This window comes from Macrobrachium nipponense, chromosome 29 (assembly GCF_015104395.2).
Source record: "Macrobrachium nipponense isolate FS-2020 chromosome 29, ASM1510439v2, whole genome shotgun sequence".
In the NCBI taxonomy this organism is placed as follows: Eukaryota; Metazoa; Arthropoda; class Malacostraca; order Decapoda; family Palaemonidae; genus Macrobrachium; species Macrobrachium nipponense.
Genome location: NC_061092.1, coordinates 44,015,264 through 44,040,263, shown reverse-complemented (window position 1 = coordinate 44,040,263; position 25,000 = coordinate 44,015,264). Strand labels below are relative to the sequence as shown.

At 34.7% G+C, this 25,000-nt stretch overlaps 1 protein-coding gene across 1 annotated transcript in view; it reads right to left on the bottom strand.

Annotated features, from left to right (window-relative positions):
* LOC135206253 (uncharacterized) overlaps nt 1-25,000 on the bottom strand; it is a 324,293-nt gene that overhangs the window by 36,145 nt on the left and 263,148 nt on the right. Inside the window, exons 3-4 of the mRNA XM_064237641.1 lie at nt 7,660-7,789; nt 6,976-7,208 (exon numbers count right to left, since the gene is read on the bottom strand). Coding sequence (XP_064093711.1) covers nt 6,976-7,208; nt 7,660-7,789 — 363 coding nt within the window. The remainder of the gene's footprint in view (nt 1-6,975; nt 7,209-7,659; nt 7,790-25,000) is intronic.

The window sequence follows — 25,000 nt, the reverse complement described above, 5'->3', positions numbered from 1 at the left end:
TCTGAACCTTCACAACTCTTAATCAAAATTCTCTCTTAGCCTTCACTATGTTTAAATCTAAAATATCTCTGAACCTTCACTATGTCTAAATAAGAATTATCTCTGAACCTTCACTATGTCTTCACCAAATCTTAGTCAAATTCTCCCTGAACCTTCACCATGTCTAAATCGAAATCTCTCTGAACCTTCACTATGTTTAAATAAAAACTCTCCTTGAACCTTCACTATGTCTAAATCGAAATCTCTCTGAACCTTCACTATGTTTAAATGAAAACTCTCTCTGAACCTTCAGTATGACTGAATTGATTCCCTGTGAACCTTCAAATCTCTTAATCAAAATTCTCTCTGAGCCTTCACTATGTTTAAATTGAAATTATCCCTGAACCTTCACGATGTCTAAATAAAAAGTATCTCTGAACCTTCACTATGTCTAAATAAAAATTCTCTCTGAACCTTCACTATGTCTAAATCAAAATTGACTCTAAATCTTTGATATGTCAAAATTGAATCCTCTCTGAACCTTCACCATGGCTATATCGAATTCTCTCTGATCTTTCACTATGGTTAGGTCGAAATTCTCCCTGAATCTTAACTATGTCTAAATAAAATTTCTCTCTAAACCTTCACTATGTCTAAATAAAAATGATCTCTGAGCCTTCACTATGTCCAAATCGAATTCTCTCTGAACCTTCACTATGTCTAAATAAAAATTTTCTCTGAACTTTCACTATGTCTTAATCAAAATACTCTCTGAACCTTCAATATGTCTTAATCAAAATTCTCTCTGAACTTTCACTATGTCTAGGTCGAATTCTCCCTGAACCGTCACTATGTCTAAATAAAATTTCTCTCTAAACCTTCACTATGTCTAAATCAAAATTATCTCTGAGCCTTCACTATATCTAAATCGAATTCTCTCTGAACCTTCACTATGTCTAAATCGAATTCTTTCTTAACCTTCACTATGTCTAAATCGAATTCTCTCTGAACCTTCACTATGTCCAAATCGAATTCTCTCTTAATCTTCACTGTGTCTAAATAAAATTTCTCTCTGAACCTTCACTATGTCTAAATCGAATTCTCTCTGAACCTTCACAAGTCTTAATCAAAATTCTCTCTGAGCCTTCACTATGTCTAAATCAAAATTCTCTGTAAACCTTTGATATGTCTAAATCGAATTTTCTCTTAACCTTCACTATGTTTAAATCGAAATTCTCTCTGAACCCTTACAATGTCTAAATAGAATTCTCTCTTAACCTTCACTATGTCTAAATCGAATTTTCTCTGAACCTTCACAAGTCGTAATCAAAATACTCTCTGAATCTTCTCTATGTCTAAATCGAATTCTCCCTGAACCTTCAGTATGACTAAATCGAATTCTCTCTGAACCTTCACAAGTCTTAATCAAAATTCTCTTTGATCCTTCACTATGTCTAAATAAAAATAATCTCTGAACCTTCACTATGTCTAAATCAAAATTCTCTCTGAACCTTCACTATATTAAATCAAAACTCTCTCTAAACCTTCTATATGTCTAAATCGAATCCTCTCTGAACTTTCACTATGTCTTGATCGAATTCTCTCTGAGCCTTCACTATGTCTAAATCGAAATTCTCTCTCAACCTTCACTATGTATAATTCGAAATTCTCTATAAGCCACAATTCTGTCTAGATATGACTTATCGTCCAAGCCTTGTAACCGTAATTCGCTCTGTACTTTTACTGCTGAAACGGTCGTCATATCTGAGGCCAAATGAAAAACGAAGTGACTTTAATATAATTCATTTCAATGCATTTGTGAAAATTGATGAGTAAGAGAATAAAATAATAAAAGAGATAAACCTCCATGCTTCGATAACCGAATGTACAGATAACGAGTATTATAAAAAAAGTATGAATTTATAAATAATACAGTACTTAAAACCTAAATAAGTATGCACTTGAAGTTGTAATGAGCAGGACTAATGAGATACATAAATAATTTGACAAATGAATGGCTCTATAAACAACAAAGTCTCATGCTGGTAATAAATGGAAACAGAAAACTTGTTAAGAGCATGACGAAAGTTATAATGTATAGTAATTGAAAACAATACGTGATCCGACCTCCAGCTTACTCTGGACGCGTGCAAGATTTTCCCCTCATGCATGATGTGTAAACATTATATTCCTAACTTTTAACATAAATTAAAATGTGCTAAAATCTACGGCCAAATAGAGCCTTATTTCACCAACGGAAATTAAAATAAATGCGCCACATTTTATTAGAAATAATTTTTCTGTATTGTTTAACATGCACGTTGTTTATTTTTTACATTTTCATTCTAATAAATAAAGCATAAATATCTTATCTTAACTCAAAACGAAACACCTTTTTTCAGACATATTTAGGCTTTCCCACAGACCTTTCCTAAACACCCCACCCCCACCCCAACAACAACAACAACAACAATAAAGTAGTTTGTTGGTTTGCTCCTCGAGTAAGCGATAAAGGCTTTTTTTTTAAGATCTATCTTAAATGTCCAACTACTGAAAGGAATGACATTTGATGACCAGAAAACAAATAGGATTTAGGCCAAAGTGTTCTGGAAAAATAACAAACAGAATATTGATTAGAGTTTTCGTGACTTGATTTATTGATAACATGAGCTGACGTCACAAAAGAGCAATGTACAAGGAATTTCATTGTAGAATTAACGTTATCAAGTAACTTTTTAAGCAATTTCACGTCAGATATTCATACAGTTATATCTGATATAATTGTATGAATTAAATACATTTTTTTTATAAAAACGATATTTTCACTGTCTGTGTCTTCGTGACATGTGGTTTATAAAAATTTATTTTTATATTCTGCTTAAGTCGAAAACTTATTTATCAAGCGACAATTGTATTGCTTTTTCTTAAATATTGTTGCTTTAAACAGTTATATTTCAAAACAAGAATCTGAATGAATATTGTTTGAATAGTATCTTGCCAATGTGTTATTTTGTCGAATGAATTTTTGTATACGATTCTTGCAGTGATAGTATTATTGGTGAAAGTGAAGATGATTGGGTAAAATATTATTATTCGTATCGCCATTTGCATTATTGTACTGATTAGTATTCTGTGATAAGTAAATATTACTTAAAATTGACACCAATGTAATTATTTTTACTATGGGACATTTTGTTTTATTTTCTTCAAGTTATTATTCATAATGCGCACATATTCACACGAAACGAAAGACAATATTCACCAGCTTCCTGAGCTTCTCGGAACAAAGCTACTGTATTTATGAAGAAAAAAAGAAATCAGTGTCCGGGGGACGAGATGACAGCAGTGAAAGGGAACAATAATGAAAAGTTAGACTAATCGTCTTTCAGCTTTTTATAAGCATAACTTTCTTCCACTGATAAAGGTCAGCGAGAAACATTACAACACTGCCGCGATAAAGGGCACTAAGAAACATTCTTACCCACCAAGTCACTGTACAGTGGAAATTATCATCAAGACGAAACAAGCGTTTTACCATCAACATTATCGTCATTATCATTATCTGCTGTGAAAAACATCGCCTGTTTCCTTGATGTTAATGATGATTTTAGTTTTCTGTAAAAGAAAGATTTTGAGATGTCTTTGTCTGTCCGTCCACACTTCTTCTGTCCGCACGTTTTCTGGCCGCCCAAGGTCTTAAAAATTACTGAGGCTAGAGGGCTGCAAATTGGTATGTTGATCATCCACTCTCCAATAATCAAATATAACAAACTGCAGCCCTTTAGCGCAGGTCGTTTTTATTTAATTTAAAGCTAAAGTTAACCATGATCGCAAATCTGGCAACGCTATAGGACAGGTCACTACCGGGCCGGGGCTGAAAGTTTCATGGACCGCGTCTCACACAGCATTATACACTGTGCAGAAAACTCTATTGCGCCGAAGAAAATTCGGCATTTTGTTACTTGTTGTCTGTTTTAGTTTTCTGTACAAGAAAACTATTGAGATGGCCTTTGTCTATCCGTCCGAACTATTTCTGTCCGCCCTCAGATCTTAAAACCTCCTGAGGCTAGAAAGCTGCAGATTGGTATGTTGATCATGCATCTTCCAATCGTCAAATCCACCAAATTGCAGCTCTCTAACCTCAGTAGTTTTTATGTTATTTAAGGTTAACGTTAGCCATAATCGTGCGTCCGGCAAACATTTTAGACAGGCCACCACCATGGCCGTGGTTAAACTTGCCTGGGCCGCAGCTCATACAGCAATATGTTGAGACCACCGAGAGATAGAGCTGTTTTCGGTGACCTTGATTACACGCTATACAGGAAACTCGAAAAGCGCCGAAGAAACTTCTGCACATTTTTTACTTGTTTGATTTCCAGTTGCTTATTTATTATCCACTGTAGATGAAAGGAGGAGTGTACGTATGCAGTTTCTTACACACACACACACACACACACACACACACACACACACACATATATATATATATCATATATATATATAATCAGAAGGCGTTGAAGAAGACAGCATCAAACATATGTCACTTTATTCTCATTGCGACGTTTCGAGACCAATGTCTCATCATCCAGGCTAAAATAAAACATAAAAACTGATATACAATACAGCATTAAATTATTTTTGTTGACATAAAAAAAAAACACACACACATTGAATAAAGTAATACAAGGAAATTCACAACACTGAAATACAAGTTACTCTAAATAATGAAATAAACTAAAACGAAATATAAAAAATATATATATAAATGAAAAGGCATTATTAAAATTAGGAATAGTTAAAAAAGACACCTTGTCTCAACGACGAGCGGTTGCTGTATGGAAAACGCATCGAAAGTAAACAAGAAGAAGGGCCTTGTTTAAGCTATGTACAAGGGAACAGATGAAGAGTGGTTGTTCAAGGTTGGAACTAGTTTCTTTATAGCAAGAGATTCTAAAATTGGAAGGTGATGTGCGTATGGACTTGATAACAATATCTTAAAATCCTTATAGGTTATACTATTTTTACAAAATTTCCCATGATTTCTAATGTTAGATTACTTTATTCAATGTGTGTTTTTTTTTATGTCAAAAAAAAATAATTTAATGCTGTATTGTATATCAGTTTTTATCTTTTATTTTAGCCTGGATGATGAGACATTGGTCTCGAAACGTCGCAATGAGAATAAAGTGACATATGTTTGATGCTGTCTTCTTCAACGCCTTCTGATTTGTACTGCTGAGGAATAGCCTAACCAACATGTTGAATTATATATATATATTATATATTATATATATACTATATATATATATATGTATATATATTGTATATATATATATACATATATATATATGTATATTGTAATATATTACATATATATATATATATATTATATACTATAATATATATATATATATATATATATTACACACATGCATACAGATGGATTGCCAAGGAATATGAATGGGTATTTATGCATACATTGTGAGTGTTTATTGAAAATTTCTACATGTTGATTCTTGACCTTTGTTTGAAATGAATCAGCTCAACTCTCTCTCTCTCTCTCTCTCTCTCTCTCTCTCTCTCTCTTCTCTCTCTCTCTCTCTCTTTCTGTTGCTGTTTTCATGACCGTCAGAAACTAATCAGATCTTGTGAAGCCACAAATTCAGGATTTACACATCAGATATCGGAAGACGATATGATATACGGATTCTGGAACTTCGAATTTTTTCCAATTCAAGAGATTCAGAACTTCAGTTTATGCATTAAATTCGTAGATGTCACGGTGTCATTCAAAATGGCGGTTATGATGGCTGATGTATTTCAGAAGTCAGCACATGTTGCCACTTTCGACAAATGTACTTTTCATTAATCTGGTCCTAATCCCTGTTGTAGCAGGATTTCAGATCAATGTTCATGTAGAGTTTGTTTCTAGAGTAATTGCTCTGAAAAGGTCACTGAATTGCAGTGCGTTGCTTATCAGTTTATGACTAATGGATTTTCGGGTTACATTTTGATCGAACATTCCTCAACCCAGATGCTGGAAGTTTTAACAACTACACTGGAATAGACACCAGTGGGATGCAACACCAATAGAGCAATCTATCTCAGAAAGACTTTTGACTAGTAATTCAATTGCAACGGGGTCAGTCCCCTATAATTCGTAGGTCCTCACTGGACGAGGGGGTTGCCTACTCACCTAGCAATCTGGTAGCCCGAATACGCTTCCCGCTGCTGCCAAGGAGGAACCAGAGGAATTTATTTCCGGTGATTAGAAAATTAATTATCGATGTAATGTGGTTCGGATCCCACAATAATCTGTAGGTCCCGTTGCTGAGTAACCAATTGGTTCCTAGCCACGTAAATAAAGATCTAATCCTTCGTGCCAGCCCTCCCTAGGAGAGCTGTTAATCAGCTCAGTGGTCTGGTTAGACTAAGATATAGTTAACGTAACCCATAATCCGTCGAGTCCTTCTTACCAGTAAGTGACTGAGAAATATTATAGTAGACCTTATAAGTTACAAGAACATTATGCGAAGTTATGTTAAGTATATGTTAGTTTTACCAGACCACTGAGCTGATTAACAGCTCTCCTAGGGCTGGCCCGAAGGATTAGATATTTTTACGTGGCTAGGAACCAATTGGTTACCTAGCAACGGGACCTACAGCTTATTGTGGGATCCGAACTACATTATATCGAGAAATTAATTTCTATCACCAGAAATAATTTCCTCTGGTTCCGCGTTGGCCGAGCCGAGAATCGAACTTCGGACCACTGGATTGGTAGCCGGGCGCGATTTTCACTCGTCCAACGAGGAACTACTATGAGAAGTAATATTTGATGGAACCTTAGTGGTAGCAGTCTTTCTTATATATATAGTTAAGTCCCTTTTGTTAGGACTAATTCCAAATAAAAGATTAACGGAAAGGAAATTAATCTCGTTACTATCAACAGCGAAAAAAAGGAGCTGGAAAAGACTGAATAACTCTTGTACTTACTCCAAACAAGCATGGGGGCCGAGCTTGTGTCCTCGTCCTCGAAGGTACTGACGGTGCAGGAGTACCTGCCAGAGAGCGTTGAATCCGGATATGGAATGTAAATGGCTCGGTGGGCCTCCCAGGGTTCGCTGGAGGCTCTGAAAGTAGTGTTCACTCGCCCATTCAGTACACCAGCGGCTTGGGGAACCCCCGGTGGTATCCACTGATACACCAGGTGAACGCCATCTATGTACCTGTTGAAAGCAATATATACTGGAGTAGTAGTAGTGGTACTCATATTTTTCTATTATTTAACAGTTAATACGAAATTGTTCTGGTTTTTCTATATAATAATTTATGCAACAGTCTGGCTTATTATAGCTGATGAAATCAGAAGTCCATTTGGTTATCTCTGTAAGATACGTAATAAACGAGTTTGCTTAAATGACATGGTTGTCGCTTCAATGCACCTTCTTTCCGTCCGATACCACACCCACACTTTATAGCTTTAAATTAAGATTGATATCTTCATACATTCCAACCATGTCTTTCAAAGAAGCTCCAATTCTCCTCCAAATCTTTTGGATAACTTTGCTGCCTTTCTTGCTTCACTCACTCGTGGCTCAGCCCTTCTCTAACCCCACAATACCATTATCCATTACATTAGATCCCAAATACAAGTAGAAATTAGTTATATAAACTTACCACTTGAGGACAAGCCCTAATCTCTCCCACTCTTCCACTTCATAATCGCAGTCGAGGACAACTGCGGTGGAGTTAGTCTGAACTACTTCGGGGACAGTCAGTCGTACGATGGTTACACTTCTAACAACACCTGAAAAAACAGAAATTAAAGATTGTTAGTAGGCACTATTATATGGCCAATCACTCATTGTAAATTTTCTGTAATAGGTGGCTGTGAGTAAATATGAGCTGAACATTTTTGTACGATTCATTCTTGAAACTAACATTTTTTTTTTTAATCCTGTGTCAATCAGCATTCTGTTAATTTACCCTGATACTTTATTTTCTTACCGTATTGGCCATACGAATATACTGGATATTCCACATTTATTTAATCCCCATACCCCATATATTCTTCCAGAGAGTTTGCCTGAAGGGTCAGCAAGTCTACGAATGAGTTCAAGAAGCTTATGCCCTTTTGTAGACCCCAGCTGATGTTGGTACCCCATGCCTGGGACCAATTAATGGACTTGATAAATGCTAATCCAATGAGCCACCACTGATCTACTTCACCCCTCAACCCCCATATATATGAATAAACATATATACATGCTTATATATATTATATATATATATATATATATATATATATATATATATGATATATATATATATATATATGTAGAATCTACTGGTCAATTTTTTTACCAGATAGATATGCAATTGTAATAGCCATAATGCCCTCTTGATCTCTTGAATTCTTTGCCCTTTTGGATACGCTTGCCACTTCAAAGACTGAAGATCTAAGTTCAAAGAAATGTTTTGAAGAAATTGTGATGTCTGGTACGGGAAACGAACCCAGGTCCCATAATCACAAAGAGGTCGCGTTGCCGACCTGACCACGAGAAGGATTCAAGAGGTTAAGAGGGCATTGTGGCTATTACAATTGCATATATATATATATATATATATATATATATATATATATATATATATAATATATTATATATATATATAATTTATTCTTCTCAGATGGGATGGTTCACGGTGTTATCATTCCGACAACTTGCTATTCCTGTATTAACAGATGTTAGAGCTGTCACCTTTTCCTCCCTTGATATTACCACCAGACTCCCTAAACATAGGTCCAAGCTAACAGACATCCTTTGAATCATTGAGTCTGGTTCAAATTAGTAAATGCATGCAGTAAAAGTGGTTTTGATAAAAAGGATGACATTGCCACGCTGATCATTTTCTGTTCCGGTGCCAAGATTCGCTTGGTAGCCAAATGGCAAATATAATGAATGCTCTCCCAAAAGTGTCAGTCATAATAGTGTGAAATGATCACAGTGTATAGTATCTGGTGGATAATCAGTGACTTCCATCCAGAATCAAGTTAATATCATATGTTTTGCACCATGCCGCTAGAATCCGACATTCCGTTCCTGAATGGTGGAGGTGACCATGTCTTCATGGATTTCCTTTTGTTGTGCAGTTTTCTTTTGCAGTTATTTAATCGTCTTTTGGGAGTTTGATGTCACCTAGTGACTTTCAACAGGCCCTCACTTGTAATATAACACAACCAAACTATGGAGTTTTTGTGCGTAGCTTTATAAATGTCTGATGTGTCGAGTCACGCCCAGTGATTTTAGTTAATATTCTTCTTAATGGCTAAATATATTATACATATACATATATATATATATATATCTATATATATATATATATATATATATACACATATATATACCATACACGCACACATACACACACATATACATCTATATATATATATATATATATATATATATATATATATATACATATATTATATATATATATATATATAATATATATATATGTATATGTATTATACATATACATATATACTATATGTATGTATGTATGTATGTATGTATGTAGTATGTATGTTGTATGTATGTATGTTATGGTACTGTGAATCGGTATCAGCTTATATCTCCCTTTATGGCCGTGTGGTTTAAAAGCACGTCACTGCGGTCTTGATTTCTTGTCCTTAGTTGGTTCGATCTAACGAGACGGCGAACTTATTATCAACTAAAAAATGCTTCCCTTCGATCAACATATATGAAAATATATTATTTCTGAGGTAGAGCGAATTGCATATTAAAGAACATTTACGGCTTCGTGAATCACGTTGATGTGATAAAATTCGTTCATTTATACGCACACACACACAAACACATACATATATATATATATATATATATATATATATATATATATATATATATATATACTATATTATTTCTATATATATATATATATATATATACCATATATATTTGTACATATATATATATATATATATATATATATATATATATATATACTATATTATCTATATATATATACCATATATATTTGTACATATATATATACATATATATATATATATATACATATATATATATATATATATATATATATATATATATATATATATATATATATATATATATATATATATATATATATATATATATATATATATATGTATATGCCAAGTCTGACATGATCTGTGAGAACATTTAGGGAGCATGAAACTTAATTTGTAACAACGACAACTAAGTCAAGGTGTCAATATCTGAAGCATTAATACGTAAATTGGTTAATTGTCCCAAGTAAACATAGTTGCAAACTTGACTGAATAAATTATTGGTACATTAATTAAGCTAATGATCAAAAGACAAAGTTATGTAGGTTACGTGGGTATTAATGATTTATTTTGTAATACAAATTAGCAGTAAGAGGTAATTTTCATGGGATCAGAACTACTAAATATATGAGCATAAATAGATGAAACTATAATCATTCAAGTAAGAGGTATGTTTGAATAATTAAAGATTATAGATAAGTAAGCATGTATATCTTTTTGAATAAATTTTCTATAAAAGTTGGAAAATATTAGAATTCAAATTGATTAAATTCCTGTGTTTATGCATAATTCACTTAATGCTTCAATATAATTGGGAATATATTATGGGTATATATATATATATATATATATATATATATATATATATATATTTTCGTTAAAAGCAATTGCTTTAGTGGCATCAATAAGTTTCTTGCAGGTATCTTCATACCGACGAAGTTTTTTCCGATTCTCGTTCGTCAATTTCTGGTGAAATATACGCAGACTTCCTTCTTCCATTTATTGAATTTTGTCACGACAGCTGTTTCGCCTTATGGCATTATCAAGCGACTACTGACTTACAATCTGACCTTTCGGCCTATTTATCTCATCGTGTGGGAGGTATGACCTCGAGGTATGGGTACTGGTTAGTCTAGGGATTAACAGCTTAAGGGCGTTGTTTTAGTTACAAAGAATATAAGGACATATGTACTGCGACAATAAGAGTGAAAGTTTAAACAGTGGTTAAATAAATATTCAAAATACAATGCCATGTGCTAGAGTTTCCTTAAATGTATGTTTAAAATTTAATATGTTACATGTTGGTTTTAGATAAAAATTACATACAGGAATGAAAATGAATATAGAAATCTAAATACGGGAGTACAAATATATGTATATATTTTATAGCATGCATAAAGGTACAAGAGATAATTTCTGTTTATACATAAATGTGTATGATTTAAATTTTGAGTGTGTGTGTGTGTGTGTGGTGTGTGTGTATGTCCAAAATGGTCTACGTTGGTTAACGGTTGCTGATTCGTGTTGGGCGGGGTCTCAGCGACCTGAGTAAGGATGTTACTTGACTTTCGCTGACGCTGGGTCTTCTCATGCCTTCCAAGGGGCGCGATGTTCTCGGTGGATTGGGGCGCGCTGTCTGGTCCCTGTTGGCTTGGGTATTCCTTCTCCTGCTGGAGGGGAGTATATGGTCCGATTCTTGTTGGACGTTCAAGGTCGGCTTCTGAATAGCGATGCTCACTGCTTCCGTTATTAAGAGGCGACCGTAGTTGTCTTCTCTGTGTACGACCTGGGTGCCTTCTATGAGCTCTTGTAGAGATGGCTTCCTGTCGTGAACATCTATGTAATGTTGATGGATGGCCCCTTGATTTCTATGAGCCAGCAGACGTCTCCGAAGGGTCGTTGTAGTGTGCCCGATGTAGTTTTGGCTGTGAGGTTTACACACCTCCTCTGGACAAGTAAATTTGAAACTACATTCGTGCACATCTCCTTCGGTATGAAGATACCTGCAAGAAACTTATTGATGCCACTAAAGCAATTGCTTTTAACGAAAATTGTATTAGAGAAAAACTATGCCCTAAAAGTATATATATTAATATATATATAATATATATATATATATATATATATATATATATATAATATACACACACACACACACACACACACACACATATATATATATATATATATATATATATATATATATATATATAATAATATATGTACGTATATATGCATGCATGTATCTATGTATGTATGTATTATGTGTGACTGTCACTAAATTCGCAATGAGTCACTAAACAAAAATTCAGTATAGACACAAATGGAAGAACAGATAAATGCAATGCTCCTACGTCCAGAGCGACCTCCCAGGCAAGGTAATACCAACTGCTTTTATCCCGCCTACCAGGAATTCTCGATCATATAAAATGCATTTGACTTTCTTCTGTTTCACTTTTAGCTCTTCCATTTCTGGAATTGCGATGGGACGACGCCTTGTCGTTTCAGCTATATTGCTCTCATAGCAATTCAGTTGCTGTTCTGGCGTTCGTAAGAATACTATGTGCCGTGAAGATATTGTTATGTTCAGTACTTTCAGCATTTTCGGTAAACGTTAACTGTACTCGCAGTTTGTGGTTTTGTCATCTTATTCTTTTCGTTGAATTTAGCAGGTATATATATATATATATATATATATATATATATATATATATATATATATTATATATGTATTTGTGTATATATATATATATATATAGATATATATATATATATATATATATATATATATATATATATATATATAGATGTGCCCCGAAAATATGTAAAATGCACGAAAGTACTTGGTACAATGTCTTTTCATTTTTTCATTTTGAACTTTCCTATTGACTTAAGCTAATAAGCAAAGTGATGTGCTTACTTTTGTGGTTTCTTTGTAAATATGTGTATATATATATATATATATATATATATATATATATATATATATATATATATATATATATATATATATATATATATATATCACACATATCCACAGGTGAAAAAATAAGAGACAGGGTGTAGGTCCTGACCGGTTTCGGCTTCATTTTCAAGCCATTGACAAAGGCTTGAAAATAAAGTCGAAACCGGTCAGGACCTACACCCTGTCTCTTATTTTTCACCTGTGGATATGTGTGATAAATGAATCACGTGCTAAAGTGATTATAATCATATATATATCTATAATATATATATATATATATATATATATATAATATATATATATATATGTGCGTGTGTATATATATATATATATACACGTATATATACACGTATGTGTGTTTGCTTTTTAATATAACCATAACGCAACGATACAAGAGGATTACATCCTCTTTTCCGCCGTATTTCTTTCCGACTCGTTAGACCTAAGCTGCTTATTTTGGTCATTAAGCGCACGAACATTTTATGGCCCGAACCGAGATTAACTGATTTCGTCATCATCTTTTACATAAATTTTTTTTTTATATTATATTACACTACATTCATAATTTTCTTTTATAACTCGTTTTCTGATTTTTTAACCTAAGAGTTTTCCTGAATCTAGATGATCTTTATTGATATATATCTAATTTTCTTTTAGTGGTGAATAGTACAATTTTTCCTTTCAGTTGTCCAGTTTTGTTTATGCGAATATCTGCTTGTATTTTCTGAATGAATTAATTTTTTACACAACATTATAGAAGCTCTAGACTCCATTAAGTTAAAGCCTTCTTTGCCTGGAAATTTGGCTGTAACCTCACTTTTGTGTTTTTAGTCTGCGTTTTTCTGGTTTGTATAATGAATATTGTATTTATTGTACAACTTTACTGGGAGAGGTTTGAGCAGTGCCCTCACTTGTTAGCAACCTACGAATTAAAATGACAAAGACATTAACATTTTTGTAATAAAACTGGCAATAATGCAGCAAAATGACAATAAAAATAAGAATGGGTTTAAAAGATGACTGAGATAAAAAAAATTTAAAAGATGTATAATCAAAACAAATAACAAAATAAAATATAGCATAATACAAAACCTAAGTCACAAAAACGGATGGTACAAGGGAACAATAAATACAATATTCATTATACAAACCAGAAAAACGCAGACTAAAAACACACAAGTGAGGTTACAGCCACATTTCCAGGCAAAGAAGGCTATATCTTAATGGAGTCTAGAGCTTCTATAATGTTGTGTAAAAAATTAATTCATTCAGAAAATACAAGCAGATATTCGCATAAACAAAACTGGACAATTGAAAGGAAAAATTGTACTATTCACCACTAAAAGAAAATTAGAAATATGTCAATAAAGATAACCTAGATCCAGGAAAACTCTTAGCATATATATATATACATATAGATATATATATATATATATATAGATATATATATATATATATATAGATATATATATATATATATATATATATCGATATATATATCTATATAATATATATAGAGATATATATATATATAATTATATTATATATATATATACATATAATATCTCTAATAATATATATATATATATATATATATATAGATATATAATTATAATATATATATATATATATATACTATATTTTATATTATATTTATGGTATATAGATAATATAATATATATATAATATTATATAATATATATATATATATATATATATATGTATAAATACATACATACATACATATGTATACAACCCTCCCAGTTGGCATCCATCTGTTTAAGAACTGCCATTTCTCGAGAAGCATTCAACGGAAATTTCTAATTTTGTTCTTTCTCTACTTTCACTTTCCTTCCGCCATATCGACGTTAAGGGCCCCATTGACGATACGACCGGCTGATTAGGTTCCGTTTTGTCTCCGGCATCGGCGTTGCCCATAGACGTTCGGATTCACTTCAGTTTGCCGAGAGCTGGTGGAGTTAGGACCTGAACGCGCCGCTCAGTGATGACGTCAGACAGACTGCGCTCTTGCAGCAGAAACTGCAAAACCTCAGCGAAAAAGGAGAGCCTGAACGAAATAAATTCTCTCACGATTGTTTCTTTACTGATTTGAAACTTTTCCCCGACGACTGGTTTAATTACCCGAGAGCGGACGTGCAGACCGACATGGAATTATTATTACATAAGGTCTCCCATATTATAGAAAGAAAAAAAGAAACAAAAAACATTTGTATGAGACAACCAAAATCACTAAACGAGAGGTTGCGGGACACACTTCGCTTACGTGCCACAAGTCGTTCTTTGGGGCATACATAATCCCAGAGACATGCAAAGAAATTCATAGTCTAGTGGTATACAGTCTAGCATACAGTAGGTCTATATATAGTTTCGTTAAAGCAGAATAGGCCCTTAAACTTACAGTTCTGTAGCCAAGTAAGTGTAAAATTTTCAAATCTTTTCTGTGTGTACTAGATGTAAGTGTGAGTTATACTATTGTTTAAATTGCATCGTTATTTTCCATACATAGAATAAAATGAATGTTTATAACAATATATTCAATAACATTTCTCCCTGTATAAACTAAAAAGTTTGTGCACAAAAAAGTTGAAAATTGTGTTTTTACTTGGCTACAGAACCGTAGGTTTAAGGGCCTATTCTGCTTTATCGGAATCATAAGCCTAATTTCGCTTTCGTACGAAGTTCAATAAACTCCTCCCAGAACTCCCTATCTGCGGACGCAGCTGCCATGTTGCTGCTTCATCGTCTCGTTGAAACTGAAGTGAATCTTGAGATCACGCAATAGACGTGGAGGTTTCCGGCCACCTGAACGAAATCGGATCCCACGAACCTGGCAACGGCAGGTTGCGAGTTGGTCGGAGAGGCCGACGGACTCCGCCCACTTTTGGTCGGACGATAACCCCATAGACAGTGAGATTTACTTCCGATTCAGGTAACCGGATCCGGCGATCGTAACGTCTATGGGGCCCTTTAGAGCAACCACCCCACCCTACCCCTTCATCACCCCCACCCCCGCCCCACTGAATCCCATCCCTGGTCCACGAAGCCCATTCTATCCCCCATGAATCCTTCCCCATCCCCACGAATCTCATCCCCATCTCCCATCCCCACCCGATGAATCCCATCCCCATCTCCACGAATCGCCTCCCCATTCCCACTGCATCCCATCCCCACCCGATGAATCGCATCTCCATCCCCATGAATCCCATCCCCAGCCCCATGAATATCATCCCCATCCCCACTGAATCCCATCCCAGTTCCACGAATCCTTTCCACACACCCCATGAATTTCATTCCCATCCCCATCACAGTTCCACGAATCCTATCCCCACCCCCATGAATTTCATCCCCATCCCCACGATTCCTATCCCCATTCCCACTGAATCCCAGCCCCATCCCCATCTCCACGAATCCCATCCCCACTGAATCCCATCCCCATCCCTATGAATTTCATCCCCATCCCCACGATTCCCATCCCCATCTCCACTGAATCCCATCCTCATCCCCACTAAATCCCATCCCTTATCCCACTGAATCCCATCCCCACCCCATGAATCTTATCCCCATCCCCATGAATCCCATCCCATCCCCACGAATCCCATCCCCACTGAACCGCATCCCCAGCCCCTGTGTCGAATCCTCCTTCGGAAGGGACACGAGTGAGTGAGTCCCCCAGCGGCCCCAAAGAAGCATTACTTGTTCCGATGTTTGTTTGGGAAGCCATTTGCGCTATTAATGTGTTCCCTGTCTCCGCTTTCATTTGGGTTAGTGGTGCTTCTCAGATTAGAGAAAAATAAATATACGTTTTTATTTTTTCTACTTTGTTTATGCGAATGATTGTGCGACCGCGCTCTTTCCAGGATTTTTTTTCATTTCTTTTATTAGCTTTTTGTGTTTTATTTTAATTTTTTTTTTTTCACGCGTCCGTTAGTATTTCTGAGGTCTTGTGAATGGAGCTTTTCAACTCGATAGATTTAAACAGTTTTGTTGACATTACTAATTTTTCTCAAAATGAGATAGATATTATTTATTGTACTCATACATTTTTGGACTACCTTCTAGATGCCATATTTCGACTTTTTTTCTAATCATAAAAGGGAGTCGTTTTTTAAAATACTTAACTTACATCCTTTCGCACATGTAGTACACACACAAACGCGTGCGCGCTCATATCTACTCGTGTGTGTGTGTGCAAGCGCGTGAGCGCCATCGGGATTACGTGTGGTATATTACTGAACCGCTGCATATCCTAAGGTCAGGTTCGCATCCTGATGTGTTTGGTGGAAATATCTCCTTTTCATTCAAACATTCAGTGTAAAATATACCCAAAACAAGTATGAAATCGAAAAGTTAATAATTCATTGCATGATGGGACTTGCATTTATATATATCAGGTGATATTGACCAACGACATAATTGATATTCATTACCCATCGGCCACTGAATAAGTACTCATACACCCGTACTTAAATGCTCCACGGTATACTATTGTCACCGTTTATTTTTATATATTCGTAAATTGCGTTTTCATTCCTTTAACATACTAGACTCATAATTCATTTTCAGACGTACTCAAATCAGTTTAATTTGTAGCACGACCATTATATTTCAAAGGATCTTAATTTTAGGCCTGGTATTATGAGCAAATCTTTTAGGCTTAAATCTAAGAGGGTGACGTGGTTAGGGAAAGTTGAGAGAGAGAGAGAAAGAGAGAGAGAGAGAGGAATAAATCCGGATCAAAGGGCTGAGAGAGAAAGAGAGAGAGAGTGAGAGGGAGAAAGAGAGAGAGAGTGAGAGGGAGAAAGAGAGAGAGATGTATTGTTTCTTAAAAACCCAAGTTAAAGTAGACATATGACAATATAGATATAGAACATCGATAAAAGAGACTAGGAGATAGAAATAATTGCGTTCACAAGATATTTCATAGCATCTACAAGAAGAGAGAGTAAACGAGAGAGAGACAGACATAGAATGCAATAAAGATTGACTCCGTGTAATCTTTTATAAACGGGAAAAAGACCGAGAGGAAAAATGCAATAAAACCTTATGCATGCAAAGATGAAAATGAAAGCGAACGAAGGGAGAATATTATTCGCATTTTGAGTGAAAATACCAATACAAGCGCAGAGAGAAAGATGGAGAAAATGCATTCAAACTTTTCTCCATGAAAATGAAAATATTAACGCTCAGCGGAGGGACTCCTTCATCTACTTTTATTAAGGGCAAAGTAAAAATAGAAGAAAAAAGCATTCTGCATCTCTAAAATATTCTCCATCTCATTAGTTAAGTGTCTACCTGGGCTACGGGGAAAGAGGCGAAAGGTAAGGCATTAGTGTAATAGTCCGGACTCCAGAAAAAAAAAAAAAAAAAAAAAAAAAAAAAAAAAAAAAAAAAAAAAAAAAAAAAAAAAAAACGGGGAGGGGGAGGGGCGTCTCCTCCCCCGTGAGATGATCTCTATAGGGCGTCGACGGTACGGGGAAAAGGGAAGATGCTGCGTTTTTAAGAACAGCATTTTTTTCAAATTTTTCACAAAAATGTTCAGAGATGCTTTGCATTTTCGAGTGAAAGTTCAAGGGTGAAATATATTTTCTGTTGCAGATGTTTTTTGTTTTTACTGAGGAATTTGACTTTGTAATCGATGTAAGTATTTTTTTTATTTAAGTATTCTGAAATCTATTTCTTTTAGAATGTTTAGAAATCTCAGTCATTCTATGTATGCATGGATGCTGTGCTTTTTAGTTAATTTATAGATCAAATATTTATTTGTGCTGTTGAATTTAAGTATCCAATATTTCAGTTATCCTAGAATGAGATGTGCATTGATATATATATATATATATATATATATATATATATTATATATATTATATATATATAATATATATATATAATGTGTGTGTGTGCGTGTTTGTGTGTCGATGCATGTAGTCTTATGCAATTCTCTTGAATGTAAGTATGTATATTTGTAACTGAATGCTTATGTACGTAGAACTATAGATTTCAAGTAGCCTTACTACCGTCACATATATTAGTGCTGATAACTAATGTAACCGTTCAGGATGTGATACAAAAATTAACATCGAAATGAAATTCCGCAGGACCCACTGTAAAAGAAAGATATCCAAGTGCGTGAAAATGAAACACGGTGGCCATTTTCCAAGATCGTTTCCATCAACGGCAATCAGTCAACGTAATGCTTAATTGAAATACCTTTAATTTCCAGTTCATTTAGGACATCTAATAGCGTCCCATGGAATGACTATCTCCCTAAATTCTTCCATATACAAAAAACAGTACAGCTGACTGTATCCTCAAGATAGCAATTCCCAATACATTCTTTATTGAGGCCACATCTCATCATTTTCTGACATTATTTAGCAATATGTGCAAGAGTAGTGAAACAGATTTTTCCATGTCTCACTATGTTTCTTACACCCTCAGTCAAATTGCATTATTATTTCTGGCTGTCACCAAAGTACCTGTTCAGTCACTGCCTCCTGGTAATATCTTCAAGTCAAGCTGTATTAGGAACTAAAACACACTGGACCCATCTTACATTACTGCCAATAAAATTCTCAAGGGCTTGCAGATCACTGTCATCCACCTCAGTCCATTTCTTGCGTTGCTCTTTGTCTGGGACATTTCACCATTTAAATTTGTGGCACCTATTTCATTGTTATTGTTCATCTTAATGTAGATGGTTGACTTGTCCTTAGAGATTAAGCTAGATGATATCATAGACTGTTCTGCACCCCTCCTAGCTTGGTGTCGTTGAGGAAGTTGGCAGCTCTGACAGCGGTTTTTCGTTTCATATCACTGTGCCCTTTGTGCCACTATCTTCAGCTAGTCTGGTGGGTTTTATTGGTATTGGGAGATATATATATATATATATATATATATATATATATCTATATAGTATATATATATGTATCGGGCTACAAATGTCCTTTAATATCTAATTCGCTCTACCTTAGAATTAATATATTTTCATATATGTTTAACCAAAGGGGAATTTTTTAGGCGATAAGAGATTTGCCGGCTCATGGGCGCGAACCATCGACTCCTTCAAATCCAGGACGACAGTGAAGCTTTAACCCACCCTGCCACAGCAAGAGGATATAAGTTTATGCTGCCTCCCACCTCAAGTACCTGTCACTCTCAGGTATCCGTAGTTTTGGAGACTGCATCAAACCCCCTCAACCTCGGTAGCGTTGTAGGGCTTTTGTCCGCACATAGCCATTATATTAATCATATCACATTACCATGATTCATATGCATATATCGAGCTACAAATGTCCTTTGATATCTAATTCGCTCTACCTCGGAATTAATATATTTTCATACATGTTTAAGCAAAGGGAAATTTTTTAGGAGATAAGAGATTTGCCGGATCATGGGCACTAACCATCTACACCTTCAAATCCAGGTCGACAGTGAAGCCTCAACCCACCCCGCCACTGCAAGAGGACATAAGTTTATGCCGCCTCCCACCTCAAATACCTGTCGCTCTCAGGTATTCATAGTTTTGGAGACTGCATCAAACCCCCTCGACCTCGGTTGCGTTGTAGTGCTTTTGTCCGCACGTAGCCATTATATAAGTCATATCACATTACCGTGATTCATTTACATATATTGAGCTACAAATGTCCTTTAATATCTAATTCGCTCTACCTCAGAATTAATATATTTCCATATATGTTTAACCGAAGGGGAATTTTTTAGGAGATAAGAGATTTGCCGGCTCATGGGCGCAAACCATCGACACCTTCAAATCCAGGACGACAGTGAAGCCTTAACCCACCCTGCCACCACAAGAAGATATAAGTTTATGCCGCCTCCCACCTCAAATACCTGTCGCTCTCAGGTATTCGTAGTTTTGGAGACTGCATCAACTTGTATCCTCTTGCGGTGGCGGGATGGGTTAAGGCTTCACTGTCGTTCTGGATTTGAAGGTGTCGATGGTTCGCGCCCGTCAGCCGGCAAATCTCTTATCTCCTAAAAAATTCCCCTTCTGTTAAACATATATGAAAATATATTAATTCCGAGGTAGAGCGAATTAGATATCAAAGGACATTTGTAGCTCGATAAATGTATATGAATCACGGTAATGTGATATGACATATATATATACTATATATATATATATATATATATATATATATATATATATATATATATATATATATGTATATATCTCCAGTGGTCAGGACCCTCACCTTGCGAGACAGAACGCTTTTCAGGGCCTTTTCATTGAGGTTATATATATATATATATATATATATATATATATATATATATATATAATATATAAATAATATATATATATATATAAACACACACCCCATGTTCGAACCGTGCAAGAGCCACAACTCCCTAGAGTAATGGTTCGTGTACGTTGTATATCCACGAAAACGCGTGACATTCCAAGAATTCCTGTGAAGGTTATATTGTATATTGTTCAGAAAATGAAGAATTGGTCGCTTAGGAATTACTCTGTAATGGCCGAGCGTCGATTTGCCATCGATTATTTTTTTCACGAATTTACTGTTTTGAGCTAAAAGCAAAGACCTGATTCTTCATTTAGCTTTGTTTACCGTTGCTGGGCTTGTGAATAATGGAGAGTGTATGTATATATATATATATATATGTGTGTGTGTGTGTATATATATATATATATATATATATATATATCTATATCATATATATATCTATATATATATATCTGTATATATATTATATATATATATATATATATATATATATATATATATATATATATATATATATATATATATATGGGAGTGTGTGTGGTGTGCGCGCGAGCACGCACCCGCGTGTATGCAGGTGAATGTCGAGAATATAAGAGAAGTAAACCGAGATAAAAAATTTTAAATATTAATTCCATGGGTGATTAAATGAATGAATGTAACAGTAATGAAATTCGGATAAGTGTTTTCATATTAATGGTGTGCAAATAATCATTAATATCAAATTCAAGTAGAAATAGACACGAATCTTAATTATTAAATTCATACACACAGCACTCAGATACACACACACAAACTATATATGTATATTACATAATATATATAATGGCACATAACCTTTGTATAATTCCTCGCTTTAAGTGACATTAAATCGTCAGATATTCAATATTTATTGCATAACGCAAATGAATCGGTTTTGATTGAAATTGTTTTGGACACTATTACTGATGGTTTTTGTAATTACAACATAGTGTCCATGAAATCTTATGTGTAATAAATATTAATGAAACTTCAACCAAAATCGTTTAGTTTCAGTATTTGCTATTATTTGAATGCTGATATATGTTATATATATATATATATATATATATATATATATATATATATATATATATATTATATACACACACATACATATAGTACGTTCTTTTGGAAGGAAGGAACGACAACTAAAGACGATGTAATCTGCTTTGTAGGGGGATAGAGAAGGGAACGATGGAGACAAAAAAGAAGAAACAAAATAAGAATATTAAAAAAAAAGGAAGTAAAGAAGAGAGGACAAAGCAAGCATGACACGGCGAAGAAGAACGGGAAACAAGACAAGTTTCTTCGGCGCAACGGAGTTTTCTGTATAGCTGGTACAGTGTATAATCAAGGTATAATGCTGTATGAGCCGGGGCCCATGAAACTTTAACCACGGCCCGATGGTTGCCTATCCTATATCGTTACCAGAAGCCAAATTACGGCTAACTTTAACCTTAAATAAAGAAAAAAAAAAAATAAAACTTGAGGCTAGAGGGCTGCAATTTGTAATGTTTACTGATTGGAGGGTGGATGATCAACTTACCAATTTGCAGCTCTTTAGGCTCAGTAGGTTTTAAGCTATGAGGCCGGACAGAATAAAATGCGGACGGACAGACAAAGCTGTCACAAATTTTCTTCAACAGAAAGAAGAAGAAGAAAAAATGCAGATCGTTAACATCAGGAATGACTTATATCCAACTATTTTATGGCTTTGATGGAAGAAATTGCATCGTGGGCGAGAGTGCGACCGAAACCATGAAAAAATATTGTTAATAAATACGAAATGAGCACAAAACCGTGAAATAGGGGTCTATTTTTTATGGACTTCGCCGACACCATTAAAACCAGATCTTTTTCTGACGCCCACTTGCAGTAGCATGCGATGTGGGCGTGACGGTCCGTCACGCCCAGGTGAAGTAAGTTTGATTTCTTTTCCAAAAGGAGAAAAGGTTTGCTAGATATTCAGCCATTTTTATTAGTTTTATTAGGTTTTGGTTAATTCATAATTTGTGTCAGGTAATGTTTGTGTTTGTGCGTGTGTGTGTGTGTTCTTCTTACCCTTATAATCAGCTCTTATCCTTCATGAGCAATAATATTATAACAATAGAAATTTGCACACATATCTTTAAGTCTTTGATTCATTCCTCTCATCAAATTATTTATATATGTAAATATAAAAAGCAAGGGCAGTGTACCTTAATTTACTTTATAACCACCTGCGCGCAAAACTAGTTCACCTGTCACACCATCTTATTGAAGGTAAATGTAAATTCATTAAAAGCTTCACATATTTTACATCACAGCTTCATCATTTCTTCTAATAACTTTCTCTTTGGTTCGTTGTACCGAATCATTTTGATTTATTCAGTGATATAGCAAGACTGATACATGGCATATTTATTCAGTATATGTTCTCTAGATTCACACAGCTCTTACCCTATTAAGGCTTCTGTCATCATTAACTTTTTCTTAGTCAGTACGTAATCCACGTGATAGAAGATGGAAGAGTGAAATGGGTTTCGTACGTAGATAAATTTGGGAGTAAATGTGACGTCTAATGATAGGATAAGAGATAAAATGAATGAAAGAGTAAATAAAGCATGAAAGACAGTGCAATTCCAAAAGGCCTGGAAGGAAAGAGGTCTGTTTAAATAAAATCTAGGATGTATGAGGTAATTGGTGAACCAGTTCCTCCTTTCAGGGTGTGAAGTGTGGATTTTGAATGAGAATGAGTTTTTGTATAATATATACAAATGAGAATGGCCGAAAGGGGAGAAATGCGGAAATACGACAAACGTGTGGTAGAAAATGGACCTTATTGTCTTGAGGTAGTTTGGCCAAGTGAAAAGAATGGAGGATAATGGATAAAGGAGGAGTGAGCATGATGGGGTGGTTTTGGAGAAGGCAACCGAGAAACTGTTGGCTAGATGGGATGAAGGAATTAATTTGGAGGGAAAGCCTTGACATCAACACTAGTGAGATCTTGAAGTGTATCTCGTTCCGTACTGGGCGGTAAACACACTGATAATGAATTTCCTCTGTAGGAATATAGAACAAGTAATCAGTTTGAAGTTGTCTGCACGTTGATTGGTGTCTTTATATCTTCCATGAACCCCCTTGGCTGTGTCATAATGTCATAAAGTGAATCAGTTTGAGTGTGTAACTACGTGTGTAGATATGTACGCACAAGCTGGTGAGAGCCGGCATTTTCTATCCATCTGCTGGAACCTCTCCTAAATGGAGAATAATGTGTATGGTATTAAGTATTATTTATTTTAATATATATATATATATATATATATATATATATATATATATATATGTATATATATATATATATGTATATATATAGTATATATATATATATATATATATATATATATGTATGTATGTATGTATGTATGTATGTATGTATGTATGTATGTATGTATGTATGTATGTATTATATATTACGTATATATATAATGAGGCATACATGCTAGTATGATTACAAATACAGTTGCTTTGCTGTGTTACGAATTACAAGAATCCTTATGGGCATAAAAAGCATCGATTCCTGATAGGCGTATTAGAAATAACCCATTAAAACAACTTTTACTTTCCTATAGTACATGTATATATAGTATATACTCAGTTCGCGCGAAGCCCTTTACGTAAAAGCTGCAGTGGAGCGTTCTACCTCATCACCTGCACCGCACTACGCAGCGCATGAGAGCGATTATCGATTCGGAAACTGAAAGAAAAAAAAGAAATAATCCAATGAGAAATGAACCGCGCGATAATTGGGGCTGCTGAATTGTTTACAACACCTTCCCAGTAATCGAGAATGCATTCGATTGTCGGGGTGACTGAATCTTAGTATGTGTTCGTGCGAGGGTGCTTGCTGCTTCG